General features: G+C 33.2%; 1 protein-coding gene across 1 annotated transcript in view; it reads right to left on the reverse strand.

Moving 5' to 3' along the window:
* The window catches only part of LOC145294115 (gephyrin-like), a 68,884-nt gene that overhangs the window by 36,093 nt on the left and 5,660 nt on the right, over nucleotides 1-27,131 (reverse strand). The window contains exons 2-6 of the mRNA XM_080141213.1: nucleotides 13,264-13,342; nucleotides 11,143-11,200; nucleotides 6,106-6,198; nucleotides 4,678-4,772; nucleotides 1,565-1,631 (exon numbers count right to left, since the gene is read on the reverse strand). Coding sequence (XP_079997339.1) covers nucleotides 1,565-1,631; nucleotides 4,678-4,772; nucleotides 6,106-6,198; nucleotides 11,143-11,200; nucleotides 13,264-13,342 — 392 coding nt within the window. The remainder of the gene's footprint in view (nucleotides 1-1,564; nucleotides 1,632-4,677; nucleotides 4,773-6,105; nucleotides 6,199-11,142; nucleotides 11,201-13,263; nucleotides 13,343-27,131) is intronic.

The following is a 27,131-nucleotide window of genomic DNA, read 5'->3' on the forward strand; positions in this document are numbered from 1 at the left end:
TAAAAAAAAAATGATAACACGATTACTGTAGTCGAGTTCCGGAAATTGTTGAAGCAGTTTACGAAAAGGAAACAAGTTAGCGAAGTTACTCAACGAACCTAAAATATAACAATGTTAAGTAACAAAATAAACTTATTAATTAACACAAAACAAAAGTAAACAACCTGTTACACTGTAACCATGTTAATTAATCTACAATAAAAATTAAATAAATTTGTTTTAAACGATGGTAATTAATCAAAAACAAAAATTTAATAAACTTGTTAATTAACGAAAATAACAAAACTCTTTTGAAGAAGATTAATTAACCGTCATTTTAATTTTTTTTTTAAACGAAAATAAAAAATTTAAAAAAAAAAGAAATTTGTTTTTCTTAGGATGATTAAAACTTTTTTGAAGGATATTTTGAAGTATTTAAACCGTCATTTTCTGGCTATGATTAAAGTTTATTTATTTATTTATTTATTTTACTATTTTGTAGTTTCATTTTGGAAGGTATGATTTGGGGCGCATAACAACATACACAAAACAACGAAAATAGAAAACGTTTTTGAAGGAGATTTTGACATATTTAAACTGTCAATATAATTTTTTTTTAACGAAAATAAAAAAATTAAAAAATAAGAAATTTGTTTTTCTTTATTTTCGGTAATCAGTCATTTCTGCCTATGATTAAAGTTTATTTATTTTTTACCATTATGTGCAAATGTATTTTTAAAAAAAAAAGGGAGGAAAAAATAACACGTTCAAAGCACAAGATAACGTGTTCAGAGTTTTTTGGGGTTTTTTTTTCTCTTTTAAATAAGGGAAGCATTTTTCATTGGCTAATTGGACAGCAACTTCTGGCAGGTTCAGTATTTGTGTAATCATATTTTTTCTCTTCTGTTTCATTTAAAGTTATTTCATTGTTCTACTGATTATTTCAGCGTCCCAAATTATATCTTGCAAAATATGCTTATTTTTGCAATGTCTATGCTGGTTATCTCCCTTAGATTCAATGATCCGTTGACATAAGCACCAAAACTTTTAATATTAAAATACATAAAATTACAATTAGAAAATGAAAGGATTCTTTTAAAGTGTTTCTAGAGTTCTAAAAAAAAAAAAAAAAAAAAATAGGACAGAAAAGTGTTCTTTTTCTGAATGCTCCAAAAAGTTCCAAGCCGTAGTGTTCCATTTTAGAAATTCTAGAATGTACCATCCACAACAACTATAAATAGACACTAATATCACCTTTAATAAGTAAACACATTAAAAAAACAGTTTTAATTTAGATACAGGTTAACTCATTTACACCATAAAGCATCCAAAATCACACTAATATCTTATCATCCTCTAGTTTGTTGTTGCACAGCCACTTGATTATGGCACTGTCAATATGTTAAAACTGTTTTAAATCAGAAGTATTTGTAAGATTTTTTTCTTTTCTTACAAGCAAAAGGGAATTTCCATCAAGAAAAAAAAAACTCAAAATGACATTTTTTTAGTTTGTCAGACATTAAAAATTACAACAGACTAAATAATAATCAGATCTAGAAATAAAATATAAATTTATTTTTCTTACATGAGAAGCCTTCTTGCTTCCAGGTAAGTTCATGATTAATGTCTTGCCTCGGATTCCACACACTAATCTGAAAACAAATACAGCAGATCAAATTTATTGGCAGAAAAAATAGCAAAATGCAATAAGCCATATAAATAACAAATGTTTATAATATCTATTGACATGGGAACAGGCTTTGTTAACTATTCTGTTCTTGTACTGTTTTCTTATTTTGTGTACCAATAATTTTTTTAAAAAATCAATTAGGAAAACATGTGAAAAATATTTAAAAGATTGATAATCTTTATTATTCAGACTACTATTCTCATCTTGGTTTTTATTTTGCTCATTAATTTTTAACCAATAGATTGCTCCAACGTTTGTGAAACTCAAAATTGATTGACATTATATTGGCTTTTGACAGTAATATGCGACTACAGATCAAACGTTTTTGAAATTTTTGAGATAAGGATTGATAAATTGTATTACTTAGACCAGGGTTACCCAAAGTTTTAGGTTTAATTTGACAAAAAATCTGTTTGATTTGATTTAAATTCTGTAGAAGTATTGTGAAATGAGGTACACATCTGTCTATATGTAAAGTTCTGTTTATATATCTGTACATACAGGATCCACTCCAAAACTAATAAACCTATCATTAGAATTTTCAAAGTGAGCTCTATGTCTATGTGTCTACAGGATTCACTCCTAAACTAATCAGCTGATCATTATAAATTTTGAAACACTGCTGATGTGGGTTATATTTTGTTTGATTTAGTTTTATGCAAAAAAGATCCAATAGAAAATGTACTAGATGCATAGATTAAGGATTTTTTTTTTATTTAAATTCTGCATTTGAATATTTGATCAATTAATAAATATTGTAATTCATTCAATCTATTATTTTTATCAGCAATTTTCTTCATATTGTTTGGATTCTTCGGACTATTGTTCTTATCCTGAGTGTCATTTCTACAATGTTTTGGTTAATGCAATACCCAATTTTCTTCTCCAGAAGCCCTTTCTTAAAGAGGACCAAATGCTTTATATGGAAAAATTAAATGGTTGCAAACATTTAATTATTGATCTTTTTTACTGGAAAGAGATACGATACATAACTACAGGCGTAAAGAGTTTCCATATGGTTCATGGAAAAGTAAATAAAAATTAAATTAACAAAAAATGCAACAATTTTTGATTAATCAAAAACAAAAAAGGGTTGTAAACATTATCATTATCATAGTTAGTGTTAAATTTTGAAATTAATGTTTTGCATATTCATTTTATAAATTGTTAGTATTCTGTGAAAAACCTTTGCCTTGTTCAGGGGCTCCATGATGTCCTAAAGTTTGGAAAACCCTGATTTAGACTACCATTCTTATCTTACTTATTATTTTCCCAATGTCATAGTATTATAATCTCAATGCATTTCGATAACAAATAAATGCAGCAAAAATAGTTGTTAAAAATAAGATTAAAAACAGAAAATTCCATGTAAGTTTAGATTAAGCAAATGAAATTTTCTGTTGGAGGTCAAGAGGTTATACTACATGCACAGAAAAATGGACAAGAGATCGATTCTGTTTTTTTTTGTTTTTTTTTTAGGTATTTGATGTCAAAGGAAATAAGTATCTGCTTTTGTGGCTGCCATCACATCTATATGGGTTGACTAGACAAATGCAGTTCATCTAGATGTACTTGCTGAACATTGCTTTAAAAATTAAACGAAATCCCAGAGAAAATAATGGAACAATTTGTTGTTCTTTTTAATTGCTCCCATTACCCCAACCACATAGAGAATGATCAACATCTCTATGACTGTTACTGCTCAGTATTCAAGGAGTTAAATACTTGTCAACATTTTTGTTTCCAGTAAAGACAATCATCTCTACTGATCATGTAATGTTATGAGGCGGGGATTAGAAACCCAGACATATCAGCTAAAAGTCGTGTATAGAAAAAATAATAATTTATGGTAAAAATCACACACTATCCAGATTTTTTGTTGATGTTCCCAACAACAACAACAGATTCTTATGCAAAGTCTCCAACTGTGGAGATCATTTGTTCATAATCTTGTTTGATGTCTTCTTTCTATGACATCTTAGTACACACAGCTTCTTTCTTTTTGTTGTATCCCTTGTTTCATACAACATTTGAATTTGGACATCAAGTTTTGAGATTGCCAATTTCTCATGTAGACTGTCTGACCTAATGTTCTGGATTCGGATCTGGATTTATCTTGCATATCTACGTAATCATTGCCTTATCGTTTCTCTGAACTTGGGCAAATGAGGCCTGGATGAGGGCCCAACACCCTCTGCCATACAACATCATACTTCTTATGCAGCTATTATAGACCTTACTAATAGCAACAATTGGGATGACTTGAGATGTGTCACAATTGGGGGAAATTCTTAATGCAGACAAGCAATCGAAGTTGTTGGTTATTGTTCATTCATTTACATTGCATATCCACACACACATATGTGGTGACAATAATGGAAATAGTATTCCGATGAGAGAGAAAAAAGGAACAAACCAAGTCATGTGTTCATCAACGTTTCATCTTTATTGCCAGACTTTGTCTGGATGAATGAAATTAAGAAAACAAAACACCAGTACAAATATTTTTTAATAATTTTGATGTAATGACCTTATTTCATTTTCAGAAACGAAAAATGTGTGTGTGTGGGGGGGGGGGCATAGGATTATGAAAAAGAGAGATTTTTTTTTTTTTGTTTCTGAAACGAAACAAGGTCATACATCAAAAATATATTTTCAAATATTTGTACTTGTGTTTTGTTTTCTTAATTTCATTCATCCAGAGGAAGTCTTGCAATAAAGACAAAACGTTGATGAATACATAACTTGGTTTGTTCCTGTTTTCTCTCTCTCTCTCTCTCTCTCTCTCTCTCTCTCTCTCTCTCTCTCTCTCTCTCTCTCTCTCTCTCTCTCTCTCTCTCTGTGATGAGAATATGTGTGTGTGTGTGTGCAATTTATTATTATTATACTAAATTTGAGTTCAACATTTACTTACTCTCTTTCTCTCTCACACACACATATATATATACACACACACACACACACTTTAAAATATTTTTCCCGAGTTTAACAAGAAAAATGTGACATACCGAGAGAGCATAGCCATTGGTGTTATTTCCAAAGACTTTTGTATCATTGTGAAAGCCAAACCAGGTGCTTCCTTCTCAATAATCATTTTGGTTGCCTAAATAAAGAGGGAAAAAGTTATAAAAGACTTATCATTTACACATTAAAATAAATTATGTAGCAAGTAAACTTTCACACATTTCTTTTTAACATAGACTAGCGGGGGTACCCGGCGTTGCCCGGGTGCTTGTAGGTGTGTGTGTTTGGGGGGGAGGGTAGATCTAAACCCTATGTTAAACTTCTTTTGAAAAATCAGAAAAACAAAAAAAAAAAAAAACAACGAACATGATGTAAAAAAAAAAAAAGAAAAATTTTTTAAAAATACAAAAAAGTTTTGGTAGGTAGGTAGGATCGAACCCGGAACGTTGAGGCGAAAAACTGGATAAGTTACTCATTCGCCCACGAAAAGAAAGTAACTTAAAGCAATTTCAATTCAAAGAAAGATCAACCAATAAAAAACTGTTTTCAATGGAAATTTTTAAAAATCTTCATTTAAATAAATTTTGACAAACGTTTAATAAAAATATGAGATGATAAACAACTGCTAAGGTTATTAATTAGTTCTGTTTGGCTGACTTTGCAAATTAATCCCTTTTTATTTTTTTTTTATTCAGGAAAATTAATCCTCTTTTTTACTTTGATGCTGTTGAAGGTTGACAATCTAAGGGAGATAACTAATCTCGATTTTAGGCTTGTATTGTTTTTTTTGCTTTTGTGTTTTAACAATATCTTAAATTTTTCTTTGGTTCAAAAATCTCCTTTTTGTAACTAGGGCATTTATTTACCATTTTTAATTTTAAGTTAGTTTAACATGTTAAAATTTGAAAAGGTGTTAAATATTTTATTTTCAAAATACATTCAATCAATGATAAACTTTTTGCAGAGTCCATATTTGTCTTTGTTTTTAAAAGAATGTGTATTACTGTATTTTGTTACTAATTTTTTATATGTACTGTAAAAAATTTGGTTAGACCCCCATCATACATCGATTTCACCAATCCCGGAATAGATTAATACCATATCCCAGGGTTCTACTGTAATACTTTTTATAGATGTTTTGTTGAACAAAAATTGTTTAGGTGTTTATTTTTATCTACATTTTAGTTTCAAATGCATTTTCAAAATAAATTTTAATGTTTTTTGGGGGGTTTTTTCAAATTAAATGAGAACTGTGAAGCAAACCAATGAAAATTAACGATTCAAATTTAAAAAAAAAAAATGAACAATTCAAATTAAAAAAAAATGAACAATTCAAATTAAAAAAAAATGAACAATTCAAATTAAAAAAAAAATGAACAATTCAAATTAAAAAAAAAATGAACAATTCAAATTAAAAAAAAAATGAACAATTCAAATTAAAAAAAAATGTATACTAAACAAAATAAACTGACCTCTGGTGTGACATCACGGGGTGCAAAACCTGTTCCACCAGTGGTTAAAATTAAATCAAGTTGCAAACGGTCACACCAGTCCTTGAGAACGTCCTACAGATTATAAACATTAAGAAAAACAAATAATTAAAACTATTAAGATCAAACATTCAAAAAAAAAAAACGAAAATATCAAATTGGATTTAGGATTCAAATTTCTGAACTAAAATCATAAAAATAATTTCAGTCGAAAAAGAATTTGTCCATAAATATTTGATCTTTTATGAAAATTTTCCAAGTTCGGAGTCTCTTTCTTTTGTTTTTGTTGCTTTTACTAAAGTCAATGATTATCAAGACCTTTATAAAGCCACTTGAGGATAAGGTCCTGTAAGGAATAATCATATTTTTTTTTTATTCAAATGTTTACAAGGTCTTCACTTTTAGACAAATTTTGAAGAAACTTGATGTTAAAAACATTATTTGTTAATTATCATTTGTTAATTATCATTTGTTAATTATCATTTGTTAATTATCATTTGTACAAAAAACAATAGTTCCAATTTATTTACTTGCATTTCAATTGCCACAAGAAAAAAGTTAGACACAAGGTCAATTTTTAATATGAGGAAAAACCAGATCCTTAAAAAGGGCACTATGGATTGGAATAAAAATTACATCAATTTAAAAGGACTACTCCTTCACTGACCAGAAACAAAATAGATTATGTGTACCATCAGAACAGATACAATACTTTGTTTCTAACCAAAAAATAAAAAACCTAGTTATTAAATAAATTAGTTAAGTTTTCGTTTAATATTTTACCTCTTCATCCAAAACAAGTTATTTATTTGCTTAATTATCTTGTATATTTGATTAAGTTGAAAATATTTTTAATAAAATAATCAATATTTTGAAAAGGTTATGTAGGTTAAAAATTTATACACATTATTAGCATGAGTATTCTTGGTACAGGCATTCCGCATAAAAATATATGCATACAGAATTGAAAGAATCAATATTGTACGCATCTAAGTTTATTTATTTCATTTGTAATTATCCCAAAAACTGTTTCATTTACATTTCTCATAGTTTTAGTTTTGTAAAGAGAAATTTTAAATTTCAAATGCAAAAAAAAAAAATCATTTAAATTCAATAGAAAAAAAATTCATATTTTTCTCAGTATCAGTTTCAATTTGAAATTTTTAACACAATAAAAAAAAATAAACTATTGAAAAGTTATTCTTTTATATTTTGAAAATACACCAAAATTGCTAAGAGAAAAGAAGTTAATGACTTGTACTTAGAAATAAACATGAGAAAAAAAACAGCAAAAGTTATCACCCATCCAATTTATAAAAGTCACTATATCTGTCTGTCTCCATATTTTCAAACTCTATCTCTTCCGAAACTAAAAGTCGCTATGAGCCTCAAATGATTGGATTTTTTATGGATCATTCTTTTATAAATCTTTAGCTAGTTAAAATGGTTTAAAATAGTTTAGTAAAATGGTTCAAAATTTAAAAAATCGTTAAACATTTTGTACCTTCATCTGGGTTTATTTTTAATCAGTTCATATGCGTGTCACGTTGGTACAATGGTAACATCACCAGCTTTGAATGCTACAGTTTTGCTTTTGATTTCGATTCCAGCTGATGGCACCCAAATACTTTTTTTTTACTTATAAAATCACAACTTTATCATAATATATACGAAATCTGGACAAATTAAAATATCATATTTAAACATATTTTACGACCGGGCAAAGAACTAAAAGTTTCTGAGATAAATTAAAAATTATCAGCAACAAAGAATGAACTAGTAAATTCAGTTTGAGTAAATATTCATGTAAATACTTGGGATTGTAACAAATGTTCAGAATATGCCGTAAATACTTGGGATATTCAAAGAAGTTAAGTACTGACAATCACAAGAAAATACAGAGTCAAAAGCAGATATTTTGAAAGAAATTTATGCAAACAATGAAATACTGAAATTTGTATCAGTATCTACTTGTAAGCCTCACAGTGATTGGTCTTTTCTACTGACAACTTTTAAACCTATTTAAAAATAGATTTAAACAAAGAGTTATGACTTCATGTGTTGTTGAGCGGATAAATGATGCAAACTTCATTTTCGGTTAATGTGGTTCTAGATGGCATAGAACACTAACAGTTAATTAAAAACAATTTTTTTTTCCTCAGTCAATTACAAATGTTGTTTTTTGTTCATTTATTTATTCAAAATTTCTTTCTAAAATATAACAACTAGCAGGACCCATGGAAATTCCACAGAATAATAAAAATATTTAACCAGCAAACATTTTTCTTCATAATGAAAAAAACTAGTTTTTTTGACAGAAAAACCAATAACACACAGCAAAAAAACTTTATTAACATTTCTATGAAAATAGTGTCCATTATATATTAAATATAGAACTGACCCAAATGAAATAAATTCATAAGTACTAATAAATACTCAGAAAGTAATATTGTGCTACATAGTTCAATACAAATAATAAAATCACATTGGAAGAGACAGTTTTTAATTTATTATTTATATATATAATATATAATATAATATATATAATTTTTAATTTATTAATTTATATTATCACAAGACAATTTTTATTTTATTCCTTCGGTCTAGCACCTCTTGACAAACAATGTTCATTTTTTTTTTTGTCCGGTTTCTTTTGAAGGATTCCTTTTTTTTTACATAAAGTTTCGTTAACTTCTTTTTTCAGTGAAGAACTACTGCAATCAAAATTCCAACAAAAACCTAACAGCCAGCCATGGTTCTCCCCAGAATGTGCTACTGCTATCACGCACAGAAATCACTTTTTCCATAACTACCAACGTAATAGATGCACTGAGACTAAAGCTGCTTTCAGGAACGCCAGCAACCACTGTAAAAGAGTAATAAAAAATGCAAGAGAGCTATGAATAGAATTCTAGAATTTGCAGCTAATTCTACCCTATGCAACGAAGGCCATCAACTCCCCATATTTCCTCCTATAACACAGAACACACTAGGTAACATACAAATATCTGTGCATGAGGTCGCCAAGCTAATCAAGAATCTTGATTCAAGTAAAGCAACTGGCCCTGACGGCATCCCAATTATAGTGTTAAAAAAGCTTCAATCAGAACTTGCTCCCATACTTACGAAACTGTTTAAGCATTCCTTAAGGAGAAGTGCTTTCCGACTCCCTGGAAAACCTCATCAGTTTGCCCTGTATTTAAGAATTCAGGTGATAAGTCATCTCCCTCTCAGTACAGACCAATAAGCCTCCTGTCTGTTATGAGTAAGTTGCTGGAATCAATATTAAATAGAGAAATAGTAAACCACCTCAGCAGAAACAATCTTCTTAGTGACACACAATATGGTTTCCGTTCTGCAAGATTTACCGCAAATGTGCTAACGGTTATATCTCACAGGATGAGTGAATCTTTTGACAAAGGCTTCCTTTCTAGGGCAATTGCTCTTGACATATCAAAGGCCTTCGACAAGGTTATGGCATAAGGGTCTACTTCACAAGATTTCCAGCTATGGTACAACAAGAAATGTTTTCTCAATCATTAAATCATTTCTCTCCGATAGGCTCATAAGAGTAGTGGTCGATTGACAAAAATCAGAGGCCTGCAGTAGGGGTACGCTATAGAAACAAAATTTTTCAAATAAATGCCAAAAGTGGCTTATTACCTTCATTTATATGTAAATAGATGGGAACAAGTGATTTTTTTCAAAACGGGTCAAAATTGGAGGGTCGCTGGCCCCAAACGTGATTTGACGGCATCAACACGTGAAAATGGCCCAAATTTCGCCCCCGAACACACAATCATTTATTGAAAGCCACAGGGTGCATTTTTTTACTATAAATGCATTGTTATCATTAAATCTAACATTCCCATTGGCTATCCCACAAGTATAGGGCTTTTTAGGGTATCTCAGAGTCCAAAATGGGTCAAAATTACCCCAAAATTAGCCAAAAATAATCGGAAATCACGGATTTTCCAAAATCTCTCTGATTCTCTCTCCTCTAATCTCGAGCGCGTGGTACAGTGGGGGAAGAGGTGGCTGGTTACTTTTAATGCATCTAAAACCAAGCTCCTATCTACATGATCAACACTTTGATCCCCATCTGGCATCAATTGAAATGGATGGCTCTCGACTTGGGGAAGCTCCATGCTTTGATAAGCTTCTGGGCTTGACCTTTACTCCTGACCTGAAATGGAACACGTACATCAAGTTTGTTGCCAAGGTCGCTGGAAAAATGGTAGGATCCTTCTACCGCTCCAGAAGATATCTCACTGCTGATGCAATTCTCTACTTATATAAAAGTATGTCCAAGGATGGAGTACTGTTGCCACATCTGGGCAGGAGCTACTAAAAACACTATCCTGCCTTGACAGAGTACAAAATAGACTTTGCGGTTTAGTGGAGGATGCCCTTTTCTCTTCCCTGCAACCTCTCTCCCACAGGAGAAACGTTGCAAGCCTGTCTTTGTTTATCATTACTTCCATGGCAGGTGCTCGTCTGAGTTCTAATCTTTGGTTCCCCCCCCCCTTGCCGACCTTTCATGAAAAATACCCGTCTAGCTGAAACCACTGTCAAAAATTCAAAACACAGATTCCATGAATAAAGCTTCTTTCTTAGAAGTGCATGCCTGTGGAACTCTGTTCCGTCTGCCTGTTTCCCACCTGACTACAACTGGGATGTCTTCAAGTCCAACATAAACAAATTACTGATGAACCGGCCCCTTAAGTAGACACTTTATAAAATCTCAACAGTAACGTACTATACACGCAATAACCCTTATCCCCGAGTGGCTTCTTGGCCTTGATAAGTGGTGACCACCTTGTAAAAAAAAGAAAAGTGTAATTCTAAATATACAAGAAATTTTATGTTGATACTTGAAGGTATGAACATTCTAATTTCTTCAGATATTTTTTTAAACAGCCTTTGTTAAAAAAAAAAAGTATATTGTTATTAAACTTTTATTGTTTAGATAATTTAATTTCATTTGTTTTATAAAAAAAATAAAAAGAAAGAACTTACTTTAATCTGTTGTAACTCATCAGGAACAACTTGCTGGACTTCAACGACACCAGGTATACTGTATAAACGAATGAGATAAAACTTTGATGATATTGAATTGAACATTAAAAACGATATTTTCCACATATGGTAGGTAAAAAAAAAAATTTTGTACTAATGGTTCACCGTTTATCCAGGCCAAAAAGCCACTCAAGGATAGGTTTTAATGAGTCTATAAAGAGACAAACACCTGGAGGATTGATGATGATGGTTAAAACTAGGGAGAATTTGTTTATTTAAAAGGATGACTTAATAGAAATTTGTTTACATTGGATTTGAAAATGACCACGTTGTAGACAGCTGGGTAGCTCCCAAGATGAGACAAGTTCCCCTGTTCAGTTTGTGAAAAAGTAATCAGATGTAATTCAATGTTTTTTTTTTTTTTTGGCGTTGTGGTGTCTGTAAGCATTGAGTACACAAGAAATGCAGTAAAATCACAGGTAGGTTGAGATAGCAGAACAAATTCGTGTGGAGAAAATACATCTGGATGGTGAAGCTATTGAGATTGTTGCAAAGTTTTGTTACCATAGTGATAACAGAGTGAAGCAGAGAGTGATGCAGATGCTAGTGTGATTGCAAAAAATGAAAAGTGCATGGAATAATTTCAAGGAACTTCTGCCATTAGTAACCAGCAGAGAGCATCACCACTCAAGTGACCAAGAGAAGAGGCTATCAGGCCTGTGGGTGCAATGAAATGAGGTATGGAAGAGTAGACATCTATGATATGGTCACGTTGAAAAAAAATGGATAGAAGTTCTTGGATTTAGTAGATGCAGAACAGTTGAGATAGCAGGGTCAGCTCACAAAGGAAGATCAAGGAAAACAAATAAAGTGATAAAAATGTATTTGAAGAAAAGAGAGATCAATAAAGGCCTAGTCAGAGATTGGAAGTCAATTTCTTAAAGCTGTCAACGTATGCCAGCATGTAAAAAAAACATTAAACTGATGATGATGATGATGATGATGATGATGATGATGATCTAACCCACCACTCAAGTGACCATCGAGCCCTTTGTCAAATAAATAAAAATTGAGAACAATGCAGAAGGACAAGTTTCTTGGATGTTTGATCTCGGAAAGGGAAATCGTTGGATGAACGCCAAGGTCATTAGATTTAAGCCCTTGTGTATATGTATCCATACTATTTTAAGGGAAATTCCAATTTCAAATTTTCACAAAAAGCACTCGTCTAACAACAACCACTATCAGTAATTTCCCCCACTTTAAATCTTAATGCAAATTCCATGAACAACGTTTCTTTCCCAGAACTGTCCACCTGCTAAACTTTGTTCCGCTGAGCTGCTCTTCAAGTCCAATGTAAACAAGTTCTTGTTGAGCCGCCCTCTTAAATAATCAAATTATACGCAATTTCTATCACTAACAATCACTACATTACACTACCGTACACTCATTAACCTTTATCCTCGAGTGGCTTTCGGCCCTTAATAAGTGGCCACTCCCTTGTACAAAAAAAAAATGACAAACAGATTTGGAGGAATAGTCAAATACATAGAATTGTGCGATTAAATAGACAATCTGAATTTGTTGGCGAATTTGTTTCTTCTTCAGCTATCAGGTCTGTTATTGCAGGCATCGATAATCATGGCTCTCCAGTCCCCTCTGCATTCGATCTTTCTGATGAGATCTATGGTTGTGTTTCCAGTGACCCTGTTGAGAATGTCAGTCAACTTTGTCCGTTGTTTGCCTTTGCATTTTTTTCCGGTGATTTTTCTTAACATCAAGCTTTTTTTCCAAACTGTCCGCCCGCATTAAATGGACAAAGAACTTTAACTGTCTGGTGTGGATGGTATTGCATAGTGGCCGATATTTCTTACACTTAGCTTAAGTATTAATTTAAGTGGTTCCTAGCTTCGATATTTGCTTGCTAGACAATAATCTTGCAACAAATATCGTCCTCACCCTGTGTATATGTTAGAACTTATTTCCAATTTAAATGCTGTTTGTATTTAGTCCAATTCATCTGGGGTTTTTTGTGTTCGTAACAGATTCATCAAAAATTATTTTTCCCATAAAACAAAATAGAAAATGATGTAGATAAAAGAAAGAGGAGTATATACTTACATTTGTTGTTCATCAATAAGACATCGCAGATTACTCCCGCTCTTATCATGAGCTTTCTTTGTGAAACAACTGTCACTCACTGGAAAGGAAATGCAGGAATTTACAAAAAATTAAATAAAATCAATAAGAATATAAAATAACTGATAAGTGAAAAAAGAATGGATTTGATAAAAAAACAAAGAAAAACAACAAATACAACAAAAAGATTAAAAAAAAAATGGTAGTAGACAGGCAGGCTCGGACCCGTAGCTCGAAGGAGGAAAAGAATGCAAAAAAAAAAAAAACCCAACATGTTTGCTGTTGCGCCTATCGCCAAACTGGAAGTGACGTAGGTTTAAATTAAGGCAAGACAATCAAAAAGGGAGGATGGCTTTCGAAAATATCGGCAAAAAAAGCGACTCCTCCCTGTAGAAAAGTGCCCAGTTGAGGGTGAAGGAATTAATGTTTTTAGCCAATTTTTCGATATTTGTCGTCCGAAGGGTCAGGCTTTAAAATGATACCGATCTTGTGAAAATCTGTTGCAGCTGTCAAAAGTTTTAGGTAGACATACAAACATAGATTTAAACAGACAGGTGAGATTTATATTATATCTGTTTCTTACAATTAGCGAACAATATGTTGCATCGCTCAGCCTGTTCTACAAGTACTTTAACGGTGAATGCTCTGACGAACCGCAAGCACTTGTGCCCCCTCGACGTAAATACCTCTGACAAACCTGACAAACAGCAAAATCCCACCTCTTCACGGTAGAGATCCCTAGATGTAAGAGACCTTTTTACTCCAGAACCGCTAGACTTTGGAATTCCCTTCCGGATCCCTGCTTCCTCAACTGTACTGACATGCAGAAGTTCAAGTGTAACGTGAACTGACATCTTGCTGTCCAACTCCCTACACAGTACTCCTGATGCTTATGTACCTGATAATAGCCTCTACATCAAAGTGGCAATGTGCCTTGTTTGGGGTGAAAATGCAATAAAAAAAATTTTTTTAAATATATATATATATATTAGATTGAAAAAACTGAAAAAAAAATATTCTGAAGGCTGAAATGATGATACTGAAACATTTGTTTGATGTGTGCTATGTTAACTTTTATCACGCCGAATTTTCTACAATATGAGGACTCCACTATTCAAATAAAGAATTACTCTCAAAACCACTGGTTTTGATGGAGAGGATGACTAAACCTTGCTGCTATGGTTTCAAATGATCTGAAATAACAGGAAGAGGAGACTTGATTCCAAATATTTCTCATATGTTATATCTCCACTCTTTGGTTCTCATACATAAAGTAAATTTCAGTTTTTTTGTTGTTTTCTTTTTTTTACATGGAAGTCACCACTTATCAAGGCCCCAAAGCCACTCGGGGATAAAGGTTATTGCGTGTACTGTAATCAATGGGATAATATCATAGTAATCGTTAGTAATGGAAATTTGATAAAGTGTCTTACTTAAGGGGGCGGTTTATCAGGAATTTGTTTATGTTGGACTTAAAGACATCCACATTGTAGTCAGGTGAGAAACAGGCAAACGGTGTATAAGGATTATCTGATACTGGAGATATTCATAATCGTAACCCATTTCTAAACAGGAGAGATATAACATATGAGAAAAAATTTGGAATCAAGTCTCCCCTTGTTATTTCAGATTATTTGAAAACATAGCAGCAAGTTTTAGTTTTCCCTCTAACAAGGGCAGACGTTTTGGGGATATATATATATATATATATAATCGAGATAAGACACTGATTAGAAATCAGATGAAAGATACATCTACCAAAACACGCTCAACACACCAACGAATACGGCTTCCCCATATACATTTCGGAAAATCAATAAGGAGCAACCACGCTTTTTTGTTATATGGGACTACTGCCTTCTCCCCTGGACCAATACTCTGTCTACCTTGATTTATAACCCCGGAGGACATTGTACTCCTTCCGATAATGGACTGCCCAGGTTGTCTCAAATTCCTTTTCCTATAATTATTTCCATATAATTATCATTCATCACTCAAAAAACTATTTTCAATATTTGTGCTGAAAAGCAAAATAAGTGTCTATTCACAGCTGAAAATTTTGCTAAACGCATTTCATTTCCTCTGATGATATGAGCCTTAATTGAAAATCCATGGATTAAGAAAATCAACATAACCCCTTCTATATATTCCTTTTGTCAAACAATAAATTCTGAATTCGAATATATATGTTGTTTTTTCAGAATTTAAATACAACCACATAACTTATATATATATATATATATATATATATATATATATATATATATATATACTCATAACCAAATTGAATATTGAAATGCTCATACCATTAGTTGTATCGAACGAAACTACATGAAAATTTGCAGGCTTTTTGAAGATTATAATACTATTCTATGGTCAAAATTTTATAATAATTGGCAAAAAAGACCCTATATTTTCAAACCAATAAAATATGCACAAATCTTCCTACATTTAGTGTCCTAGCAAGCAGCTTTCGTTTTGCTGCTCCGATTGTCTCCCCTGTGGCCTTGCCAAGCCACTAATATATATAGACTGAGGGAGGGGGGGGGGGCTGTGCCTGGTCATAAAATACGCTTAAATATATTTTAATTTTTGTCCAGATTTCATATATATTATCATAGTCATGATTAAAAAAAAAAAAAAGTATTTGGATGCCATCAGCTAGAATTGAAACCGGAAGCAAAACTGAAGCATTCAAAGCTGGTGACGTTATTACTGTACCAACATCAAACGTATATGAACCAATTAAAAACAAAGACAAACATACAAAATGTATAACGATCTTTTCATTTTTTACCCATTAAAAACTATTTTAACCAGCTAATGACCCATAAAAGAACGGCGCATGCAAAATCCAAACATTTAGGGCTCCTAGCGCAGCTCTGTGATTTTTAGTTTCGGACGAGATAGAGTTTGAAAATATGGAAACAGACAGATGTAGTGAGTTTATAAATTAGACTAGCAGGGGGGTGGGGGTGGGGGCGGAGCCTGGCTTTGCCTGGTTGTAAAATATGCGTAAATATATTTTAATTTGTCCCCATTTCATATATATTATTATAGAGTTGAGATTTCAAAAGTAAAAAAAACGTATTTGGGTGCCTTCAGCTAGAATCGAAACTGAAAGCAAAACTGTAGCATTCAAAGCTGGTGATGTTACCACTGAACCAACGTGACACGCATATGAACTGATTAAAAATTAAGAATAAACTAAGATGAATGTACAAAATGTATAACGCTTTTTTAAATTTTGATTCCTTAAAAACTATTTTAACCGGCTAAAGACCCAGAAAAGAACAGTCCGTAAAAAAATCCAATTTGAGGCTCCTAGCACCTCTCTGCGACTTTTAGTTTCGGAAGAGATAGAGTTTGAAAATATGGAGACAGACAGACAGACATATAGCTTTTTATATATTAGATTATTCAACAGTCATGTTATCTGTTTTATACCACTTTCAAACGTTCATAACATTTTAAAACTGTCAGCATAGATCTTAACATTTTTTCTAAGGATGCTACAAGCATCTAACCTTATCTATGGTCCCAAATAAAGTTGGTTGTTTTACGGCATATCAATCCTTTTCAGGTTATTTAACGCCGAATCCAGTGATTTTGAAGAAAACTTTTTTTAATAGAATATATTTGGTGTTTTCAAGTCGGTTTCTATTTAACCCATAGTTGGGACCCTAACAGGTACTACCACTCTGGGTCAGAGTGGACCTGGGAGCAATGGCAATTAAAGGGTGGCTCCACACTCCCCAAAGCCTGCAAGCTGGGGCCTCACCATCGGATATAGTTTAAGGTCATATCCAAGACCACCCAAATAAGGGGAATGTTGATAAGATGAGTCAAAAAAAAAAATCTATTAAATAGCTCCGATAACGTGGGAACGTAACATGTCAGGTCGAAAGAGGATACAAAATGCACATCAATTTGCCTCAAGGATTTGTGGAAAAAAAAAAAAAAAATAGAAAAATAGTCATGTGACCAATATCATACCGCGTTTAGAGTTTGGCACCGAATATTCAAATTTGTGCATATTTTTCAATTGTTTGCTAGAAACTCAATCACTCTGCCCTGGTTGAACTAATTTCCTCCAAAGGTAAAAGTTTCTAGGAAATAGTAAATTCACAAGCAGTTCCCAGTAGAATGTATAAGATGTTTTGGTTTTGTTTTTTGGGGTTTTTTTTGAGGCAGCAAACTTTTAATTGACAACTTCATTTTCTTTAATTACCGATTCGGCAACTATCGGTTATTTTAAGTTCACATTGGTTTGGCAATTCATCATGAAGAGACTGATAACCGAGCAGGATTTGTAAATTGTAAATGATACGATCAATTTACCAGCAGAAATATTTGATGAACGAATAATTTCACAAAATGGAGATCTGTCAACTAACCATCTTGTTTGTGTGATTTAACCCCATTAGATTATTTTCTTTGCGGATAAGTAAAGTCTCATATTTATGCTGATAAACCAGACACAATACACCACTTAAAAGACAACATTCAACATATTATTACTGAAATATAACCTAATTTAATGAATAGAATTTGTAAAAATTAGACCTCTAGATTATTCCATATACACAAGAACCACAGGACCATGTGCTTGAAATAGTATTTAAATTACAAATGCCAAAACTTAATCTTTGGAAGAAATCACATATTTGTAAGATAAAAATATTTTTCTGTGGTTTATTTTCATTTAAAATTCAATGCCTCTAACAAAAAAATAAAAAAACAAAAAAAAAACTATATATTTCTGTCAGGTAAAACGACAACATGAGTTATTGCAGTTTTTTTTTTTTCAGGGAGGTGTCACTATCTTCCCATATACAGTGTCTGGGATTTTCAAATAGCCACTCATCTGGTACTGACCAGACTCAACATTGCTTAACTTTTGTGATCTAATGAAAACTGGTGTGTCATCTTGAATGAAAAAAGTTACGAAACATAGTACTGAATAGTATGATTCTCAATTGTTCAGTAATTTAAAAATTGTTCAGTAATTTAAAAATTGTTCAGTAATTTAAAAATTGTTCAGTAATTTAAAAATGCTGAAAAAGTAAAAAATGCTGGGGAGGGGGGGGGGGTATTTAACTACTTTTAAATAATATGCTTTGCAATTTGTGTTTATATTTTACTAACTAATCAAACGGAATCAGCTTAGGTTAGGCTTTCTTGACATGAAACAAAACCGCTCAAACCTCTTAACACATACCATACAAAACCAAAGCAAACATCTATAGCACATATATTCTATCCTTCCTGTATTTTTATACAGGCGTGAACGTGTCAACTGGACCGTAAAATTATGTGAAAAAGTAAAAACTTTCTAGAGCCACATTATATGCTTCATTACTCATCATAAACGGAATTGCACAAGGTCTTCTGTCATCAAATGCAAGTTTTCAGATTGTTTAGTCACGTCAAGCATTCAAGTTTGTCCATTTACAAACGTTGTATATTCATGTTCTTTGTTTTATTCTGCCTTTTGACCGACTTCTTGATATTATCACTTAAATTTCTTTTTTTTTTTTTATTACATTTTCACTCCAAACAAGGGACATTGCCACTTTGGTGTAGGGGGCTACTATCAGGGGCAGCAGCTACTGGGGCACTATGTTGGGATTTGGGCAGCAAGATGTTGGTTCACGTTACACTTGAACTTCTGCATGTCAGTACAGTTGGGGAAGCAGGGACCTGGAATGGAATTCCAGAGTCTACCAGTTCTGGAGAAAAAATTACTGGAGTAGAAAGATCTTCTACATCTAGGGATCTCTACTGTGTGGGGGTGGGATTTAGCTGGCTGTCGGGTTTGTCGAGGGTGTCTACGCCGTGGGGGCACAAGTGTCTGCAGTTCATCAGAGCATCCACCATTTAAATACTTGTAGAACAGGCAGAGGGATGCAACGTTTCGTCGATGGGACAGAGGCTGAAGCTTGGATGCCAGTTCAGGGCCTATCAGATTGGCGACTCTCTTTTGAACCTTGTCTAGGAGCGAGAGACTAGCAGCAGATGCACCAGCCAAAATGTGACAGCAATACTCTATACATGGGCGAATGGTTGCCTTATACTTTTGGGTGTTAGTAGTTTTCTAGCACGGTAGAGAGAGCATACCTTCTTCGCAGCGGCCCTGGCAATGCTTTCAATATAATTGTTCCAACTCATGTTTCCTGTAAACGTTAGGGCAAGGAGTTTGAAAGATGTACTCTCAGACAGGGAGTCACTGGCCATTGCTATTGGTGGCAGAGAAGGTTTCTTGTAATTATTGAAGGAAACCAGTTTAGTCTTGGCAGCATTGAATGTGACCATCCATTTTTGTCCCCATTCCACTACAGATTGGAGGTCATCCTCTAGTGTTTTTGCCATTTCTTTAGTTATGTGTTCATTTGTTTTCCTGCCATGCCTGTTATAAAGTGTGGTGTCATCAGCATATATATCCATCTCAGAGGCAGTTTTGTCGGGGAGGTCATTAATAAATATTAGGAACAATAGAGGTCCAAGGATAGACCCCTGAGGCACTCCCGCATTTATATCACACTGTTTAGATGTATGACCGTCGAGGACAACCTGGATTTTTTTCTTATCTAAGAAGGATTTAATTATGTTAAGTACTCTACCAGTGATACCGTATGATTTAAATTTTCCTGAGGAGACCCTCATGCCATACCCTGTCAAAAGCCTTAGATATATCTAGAGCTACCGCTCTGCCCTCCCCCGCTTTGTCCAGTGAATGGTATAAACGTTCAAAGATTACAGTGAGAATGTCTGCTGTGGAACGGGCTTGTCTAAATCCATATTGTTTGTCAGTCAGAAGTTTAGCATCTGTAAGGTGACGGACTAGAGTATGGTTAATTATGGTCTCAAATATTTTGTCGAAAAGTGAGAGGAGGCTAATGGGGCGATAATTTGATGGGTCAGTTCTTTCACCAGAATTCTTGAATACTGGTACCACAGAAGCAGTTTTCCAACAGCCCGGGAAGTATGATTCATTAACGCATTTGTTGTAGAGTTTGGACAGAACTAGAGCTACTTCGGCTGAGCACTTTTTTAATAGCACAGCTGGGATGAGATCAAGACCACATGCTTTTAAAGTGTCAAGGTTTTTTATGATAGCATGTACCTGAGCAGGGGTGATTTGTAGATCGTCTAGCGTGGCGTCTGTCTGCAAAGGAAAGTCAGGCAGGGGGTGCTTGGAAGGATCCAGTGTGGAGTTTGAGGCAAACCGGCTGGAAAGCATATTAGCCTTGTCGGTTGCTGAGCAAACAACCTCGTGATTGTTGGTTAGTGGAGGAATTGTTGATTGCCCATTATTTACTACACTGTTGTAGATTTTCCAAAAGTCACGAGTTCCTAATTTTTGTGCTTCGATGCGCTTTTTAGTGGTTTCAGTAAATTCTCTCTTATTCTAGCTTCTATATACTTATGTCTGTTTGAACTGGACTTATGTCGGTTAACTCTGCGGTATGCATGCTGCCTTTGAGCAATGGCAGTTGCGCAAGTAGAAGTAAACCATTGGGAAGAGTGGGGCTTGCTATAAAATTTCCGCATGGGAACATGTGCTTCAATTGCTGTTTTGAACCATTGAGTGGTCTCACTTGCACACTGCTCAGCAGGAAGAGAAAAAATATTTTCCTGTGGGGCGTCTCTGATAAGATCTCTGATGGCTTCCCAGTTAGCCTTTTTATAATATCTCGTTGTTTTGAGCACTGGCTCTTCAGTTTTGAGTCTAGAATTTAGGGCGATTTCGACCATTATCACTGCATGATCAGCGTTCCCGAGTGGGCTGTCAGCATTTGTTTTACACTCCTCGGGAACTGTGGTCAAAACCAGATCTAGAAGTGATGCGTGTTGTTCTTGCTGGTCAGGGAAACGGGTTGGAAACATAACCATTTGTGATAGGGAGTGAGATATAGAGAAGCTATGTGTTGTGCTGCCCACTGCATCTGTGTAAGTAGAGAATCGAAGCCAGTTTTTGTGGTGAACATTAAAGTCACCAAATACATGTACTTGTGCGCTAGTGTCGAGGGAGAGTGCTGTATCTATGCTGTCAGAGACTTTGTTTATCATGGTGCAGTCCTGGGTCGAGGGAGAGCGGTAGAGAAAATAAAAGTAGCTAATGTTATGTTGTATGTTTAGTCTAAAACACATAAAGGCTTGATCGTTCGTTTCTAGGTTTGTTTCTCTAGTCAGGGGGAGGGTATTACGAATGCAGACTCCAAATTCATGCATATGTCTGTCAGAGTCCTTACGGCAGAGTGGGAGATAGCCAGACATGTTAAAGTAGTTAGAGGGGATTGAGGAGTGTATTGGAAAATTCAAGATGGCGGCCGACACTCTCTTTAACACGGTAAGTTCAGGAAAAGATGTTATAAATAATAAACTAGACAAAATACTGTTAGAAATTCACTCATTATATGTTACCGTGACATAAGTTGACATATATTCGGTATTTTTTTAATTGCATTTTGTCTAGTTTATTATTTATAACACCATTTCCCAAACTTACCATGTTAAAGAGTGTTGGGCGCCATTTTGAATTTTCCAATACATCGGTAAACACTGCATGTTTTTCGAGCTGAATGAACATGTTACATTGAATAAAAGCACAAAAAATATATCCAGTTAGGTAGAAAAGTAACTTATCTCGCCTTTGATAACATTTATTTGTTATATATTTGTTTTTTGACAACTTTTTTGAATCTATGTGTACAGTAATACAAACCCGACCAGCCAATTAAAAAATTCACTTTTGATCAATGTTCACCAGTATTAAAATAGTCTGTTATTCTGGAAAACATCCAAGTTCATTTGAATATTTTAAAACTAGTAAACATTAATCAGAAGTGACATTTCCAGAGCATTCACATATATCAAATAAGATCAGCTGATGGAGAGTTTAAACAAAGACGAACGGAACTTGATGTTAACCAAACCCTGTTTTAGTAAAAAAAATTAAAAAATGGTACAAGTCTAGAATTCAAACTAATTTAAAAAAAAAAAAAAAGAAAAAAAAAAAAAAGAACATACAGAAAAATATTAATGATCCATGTACCTGCAATGGAATGAAAATGTCATATTCTAAAATTCACATAAATTTTATAATGAAGTGAGAACGGTGTGGCTTGATCAGCCATATTTATTGAAGAAAGAAAACTCAATTTGAACTACTGGGATTTTAAAATCAGCCTTATAATGGCTATGACATACTAGTAATCGCTAAAAATCATTAAAAAAAAAAAATACTTGATCATGATTAATTAATATGATTTTTGGAATATGACATTTTTATTCAGTGACAAGTACATACATCCAAGATTTTTCTACATTTCTTTTTTTTTTTAATTTAGATTGTATTCTGGATAAGAAACAAAAAAATCAGTTAAGCTATAGAAAGCCGCATCATACACCAAAATAGATAAGCAACCAAAAAAAGATAGTCGGCATCTTTATAAGTTGAAAAATAGACAAAGGGGACATAACTCTAGTTCATAATTTTATGGTTAAAAACAGAAAACCCTTTTAAAAGGTGGAGGGTGGAGTAAACAGCATTTTACTCTTTAACTAGAAAATTATTTTCTTATGAAAAATAGTTATTTTTCTGCCATCTTTTTATTTTGCTGTTTCATATGTACGATGAAACTCGTTATAACCTCCCGTTTTTTAATGTTTGTTTTAATATTTTTTTAAAAACATGGTTCAAATAAAAAAAAAATGTTACTAATGATAAGTTATTTGGGAGTAATGCCGAAACATATTTCATCCAAATAATTTATATGAATTTCTCTTCCCTCTCACAGAAGAGGCGTTACGAGCCTGTCTCTGCTCTATCGTTATTCTTATGACGAGTGCTCAACTGAACTCCAATCTATGGTTCCCCCTTGCTAAACTTTCATATAAAAAAAACATTCGACTAGCTACAACTACTATAAATGATTTCCTCCACTCTCTATCTGTGCCTAAATCTAAACGCGGATTCTATGAACAAAGCTTCTTTTCCAGAACTGCCCGCCTATGGAACACTGTTCCGCTTGCATGCTTCCTGGTTGAATACAACACGATAGTCTTCAAATCCAATGTAAACAAGTTCTTGTTAAACCATCCCCATAAATAATCTAATTCTACCCAATTCACATCATTAACAATTACTACACTACCATCTTACAGTCATTGACCTTTATCCTCGAGTGGCCCCTTCAGGCCTTGATAAATGGTGACTCCTAAGTTAAAAAGAATTTTTTAAAAAAATAAGAAATGAAATCATTAAGTTGTTTTAAGCATATTTTTTTATTTATTTCTCCAAAGTTAACTCAAGCATTTCATAGATTATTTTAAAGATTAATCAGTACTTGTGCAATTTACTGATGTTTTAAGCCAATGCATTTCAGGTGAAAACATTATTACGTATTTAGATGGCATGGTGAAATTAGTGTAAATTCTCAAAATAAGTGAAAACGATTCAGTAAAAAAATAATAAGTAAAAATAGAATTTATCGAATTATTAAGTTTTATCATGTTTTAATGTGGAAGAGTTGTGCGACAAATTCAGCATAACTGACTTATCTCCCTTGACTTAAATTAAGGCTCCACCATTTTTAAACACAATATGTCAGAAGGTGATTGAGGATGATTTTTTTTTTGTTAAAAATACATCTAGAACATCTACTGAATCATTTGTTGTAATTTTTGGAATTTATACTAATTTTGATATGACATGTTAGTAATGTTTTCACCTGAAATGCGTTGATTTAAAACATCACTAATCTGCACAAGCACTGGTTCTTATTTAGAATTCAACCTAATTAAAATAAATAAAAAATAGAGAAAAATCTTTAAAAAAACAAAAAAACTTTAGGATATACATACCAATCACAGAATGAAGAGGTCATATTCCAAAAATCACATAAGTATTTGGCTATTGTCTGCTTAGATTCCCTTACTTATTTACATGGCATTGCTCTTTATCTTCACAAGGATGTCCCCATTTCATGTGCCCCAGCTTTTGAATCGCATGGGTGCCCTTTTACTCGTCTTAGGTTGTCTTTGCCAATATTCTACTTCCTGTTCTTTTTGTATCGTTCACCTTCTGACAATGACTGCTCAGTTATTGCTGTTATATCCAGCATTATTGATAATGCATTGCAACTTCTTCCACCAAGCTTCATCTTTGTTTTTACTGACTTTAATGTTCATCATTCTGTCTGGCTCGTCCACTCTAATCATACAGATCTTGCTGATGAAATCTGTTTTAACTTTTTCTCTGTCTCATGATTTGTTCCAAATTATCACCTTCCCTACACGACCTTCATCAACCATCTTTACTTGATTCTTTTTCTTATTTCTGTTCTTGAATCATGTTTTATTTCCTCTCCATTGGATTCTTCTGGTCATGTTGTTGATGTTGAGATCGATTTTTCTGTTAAGCCTTCAATTGATCGTCCATTCCATAGAAATATGTTTAACTACAAAAGGGCTGATTGGGATGAGCTTCACAGCTTCTGGTGTGACATCTCATGGGGTCCTATCTTTGGTATGTCTCCGAATGATGCTGCAAAGGAAGTTACTTCTTATTGGAATTGATACCTTCATTCCTCATCCTAAGTTTCAATCCAAACCTCATTCTTCTCCTTGGTTTTCATCAGTCTGTGTTTCTGCCATTGCTCATAATCATTACTTAAATCAGTATTGTCGAGATGGTTCTGAGCCTTCTACACAATTCTACAGAAGAGTTAAAAATGCCTGCAAGAGAACAATTTCTGAGGCTAAGTCTACCTACTCTCAAAAGATTTGTGACTATCTCATATCAACAGGTTATCGCGATAGATTTTTAGAGACGCTACACCAGTGTGGTTAATAGTGTCAAGTCTGCTTCTCTTGCTCCATTTAATGGTTTTCATTTTATTTCATCTTCTAAGGATAACGCTGATCTCTTTGTTCATCTTTTTGTTGATAATTCTTCTTTTGATGGTTCTGGTGCTGTTCTTCCTGATTTTCCTTTGAAAACCATTAAGTCTTTTGATTCCATAATTATCACTCTAAAGATGCTGGCATTCTTTCTGATCTTGACCAGTCTAACGCTTCTGGTCCTGATTCAATTCTTGTTGCCGTTCTCAAAAATTGTAATCCTTAACTTTCTTCCATCCTCTCAAAATAATTCAATCCCTGCTTATCAAAATCGTGTTTTCCTTCTTGCTCAAAAGAGTCCTCTATTATCCTTATTTTTAAAAAATGCTTGTGATCCAAGCAGTTAGTCTCCTCAGTTATTAGCAACAATTTTGAAAGGTTAATCAAAGGCAAGCTTGTTGATTTTCTAGAAAATCTGGGTTTCTTTAGTTATGTTCAGTGTGTTTTTTGTTCAATTGCTGATCTATCAACTGTTGTGTCAGCTTATGAATAATTCAAGAGATGGTAGGGTCATTATGCTCGACATTTTGAAGATGTTTAACAGAGTGCAGCATTTTAGTCGTTGACATAAACTTTGAGGTTATGGTATTGGTGGTAAAGTTTTTGATATTATTATTATATTTTCTTTCTTATTGAAGCTTACAAGTAACTCTGAATGGTGTCTCTTCATTTTCTTTTCCTATCAATGCTGGTGTCCCTCAGGGATTTATTCTAAGCTCAATTCTGTTTCTTCTCAATATCAATGATTTTTCAGGGAAAATTGTTAAGAAAATTAATATTTATGCTGATGATACCACTTTCTATTCTGGTGTTGATTCTCGTCCATCTCCCTCGGATCAATTGAAATATGCAATTAATCTAGAAGTTGACCTGGGTTCGGTTATAGATTGAGGTACGAAATGGTTTGTTTCAATCAATCCTGTTAAGACTCAGCTTGTCTTTCAATCGTAGGTGTATCCCTTTTCTTTTTGAGATTCTCATGGATTGCTCTGCTCTTGAGGAGAAATTGACTATGAAACTTCTTAGTCTTTCTTTCTCCTCAAATATTTGATCCATTGTTTTTTCTGATTCTCGTTAAATAAGTTCTCTATATCATTCTAAACTCTTTCCAACACCTGAAGCAATTTTCTATCTCTACAAATCTACTGTCAGACCATGTATGGAGTATTGTCATTTTTGAGCTGGTGAATCTCTATACCATTTGAAGGTTCTTGATAAGGTGCAGAAACGTATTTGCAATTTAATTGGCCCCATGCCCTCTTCTCTGCAACCACTCTCACGGACGTGATATTGCTAGTCTAAGTCTTTTCTATAAATGCCATGTGTTCTTCTGATCTATTCCCTGCTTCCTTTGTTCCAGCTCGTTTGTCTAGTAGTCTTCATCAATCCACTGTTTTAATACGTCATTGTAATACAGCTTCATGTCCCAGTAGATTCTTTCTCAGAACCGCAGACTTGTGCAACTCTCTCCCTGCTGACTGTTTTCCCTCTACTTTTAACCTTGGTTTTTTAAGACTAAGGTTAATAGGCATCTACTGTCTTTGCTATAATCTTTCTTTCTTGTTAACTCCCTAACATTAAATGGCTTTACGCCTTGTCTGGAGCGATTTCGATTAAAAAAAAAGTTGATCAAGTAGTTTTATTTTGGCAATTCGGAATCTTAACACAGTGTTTTAAGGGAGGTAACTCAATTTTACTAAGAATTCTAAAGAAAAAAAAAAAAATTTTTTTTCAAGTTTTATAGAATTAATAACAAAAAAATGTAAAATGTGACGATATTGTAATTTTTCTTAAACTTTTCCAGTTCAGAAAAATTGATTTTTATTTCAACTACTTCAGTAAAATAGAATTACCTCCCTTAGAACAATGAGTTAAGATTCCAAATTGCCTTTATTTTTAACTAAGAAGATCAAATTTTATGAGTAAGGAAAAAAGGAATTGTC

The sequence above is a fragment of the Euprymna scolopes genome, chromosome 15 (genome assembly GCF_053919585.1).
Source record: "Euprymna scolopes isolate OS-2025 chromosome 15, ASM5391958v1, whole genome shotgun sequence".
Classification (NCBI taxonomy): Eukaryota; Metazoa; Mollusca; class Cephalopoda; order Sepiida; family Sepiolidae; genus Euprymna; species Euprymna scolopes.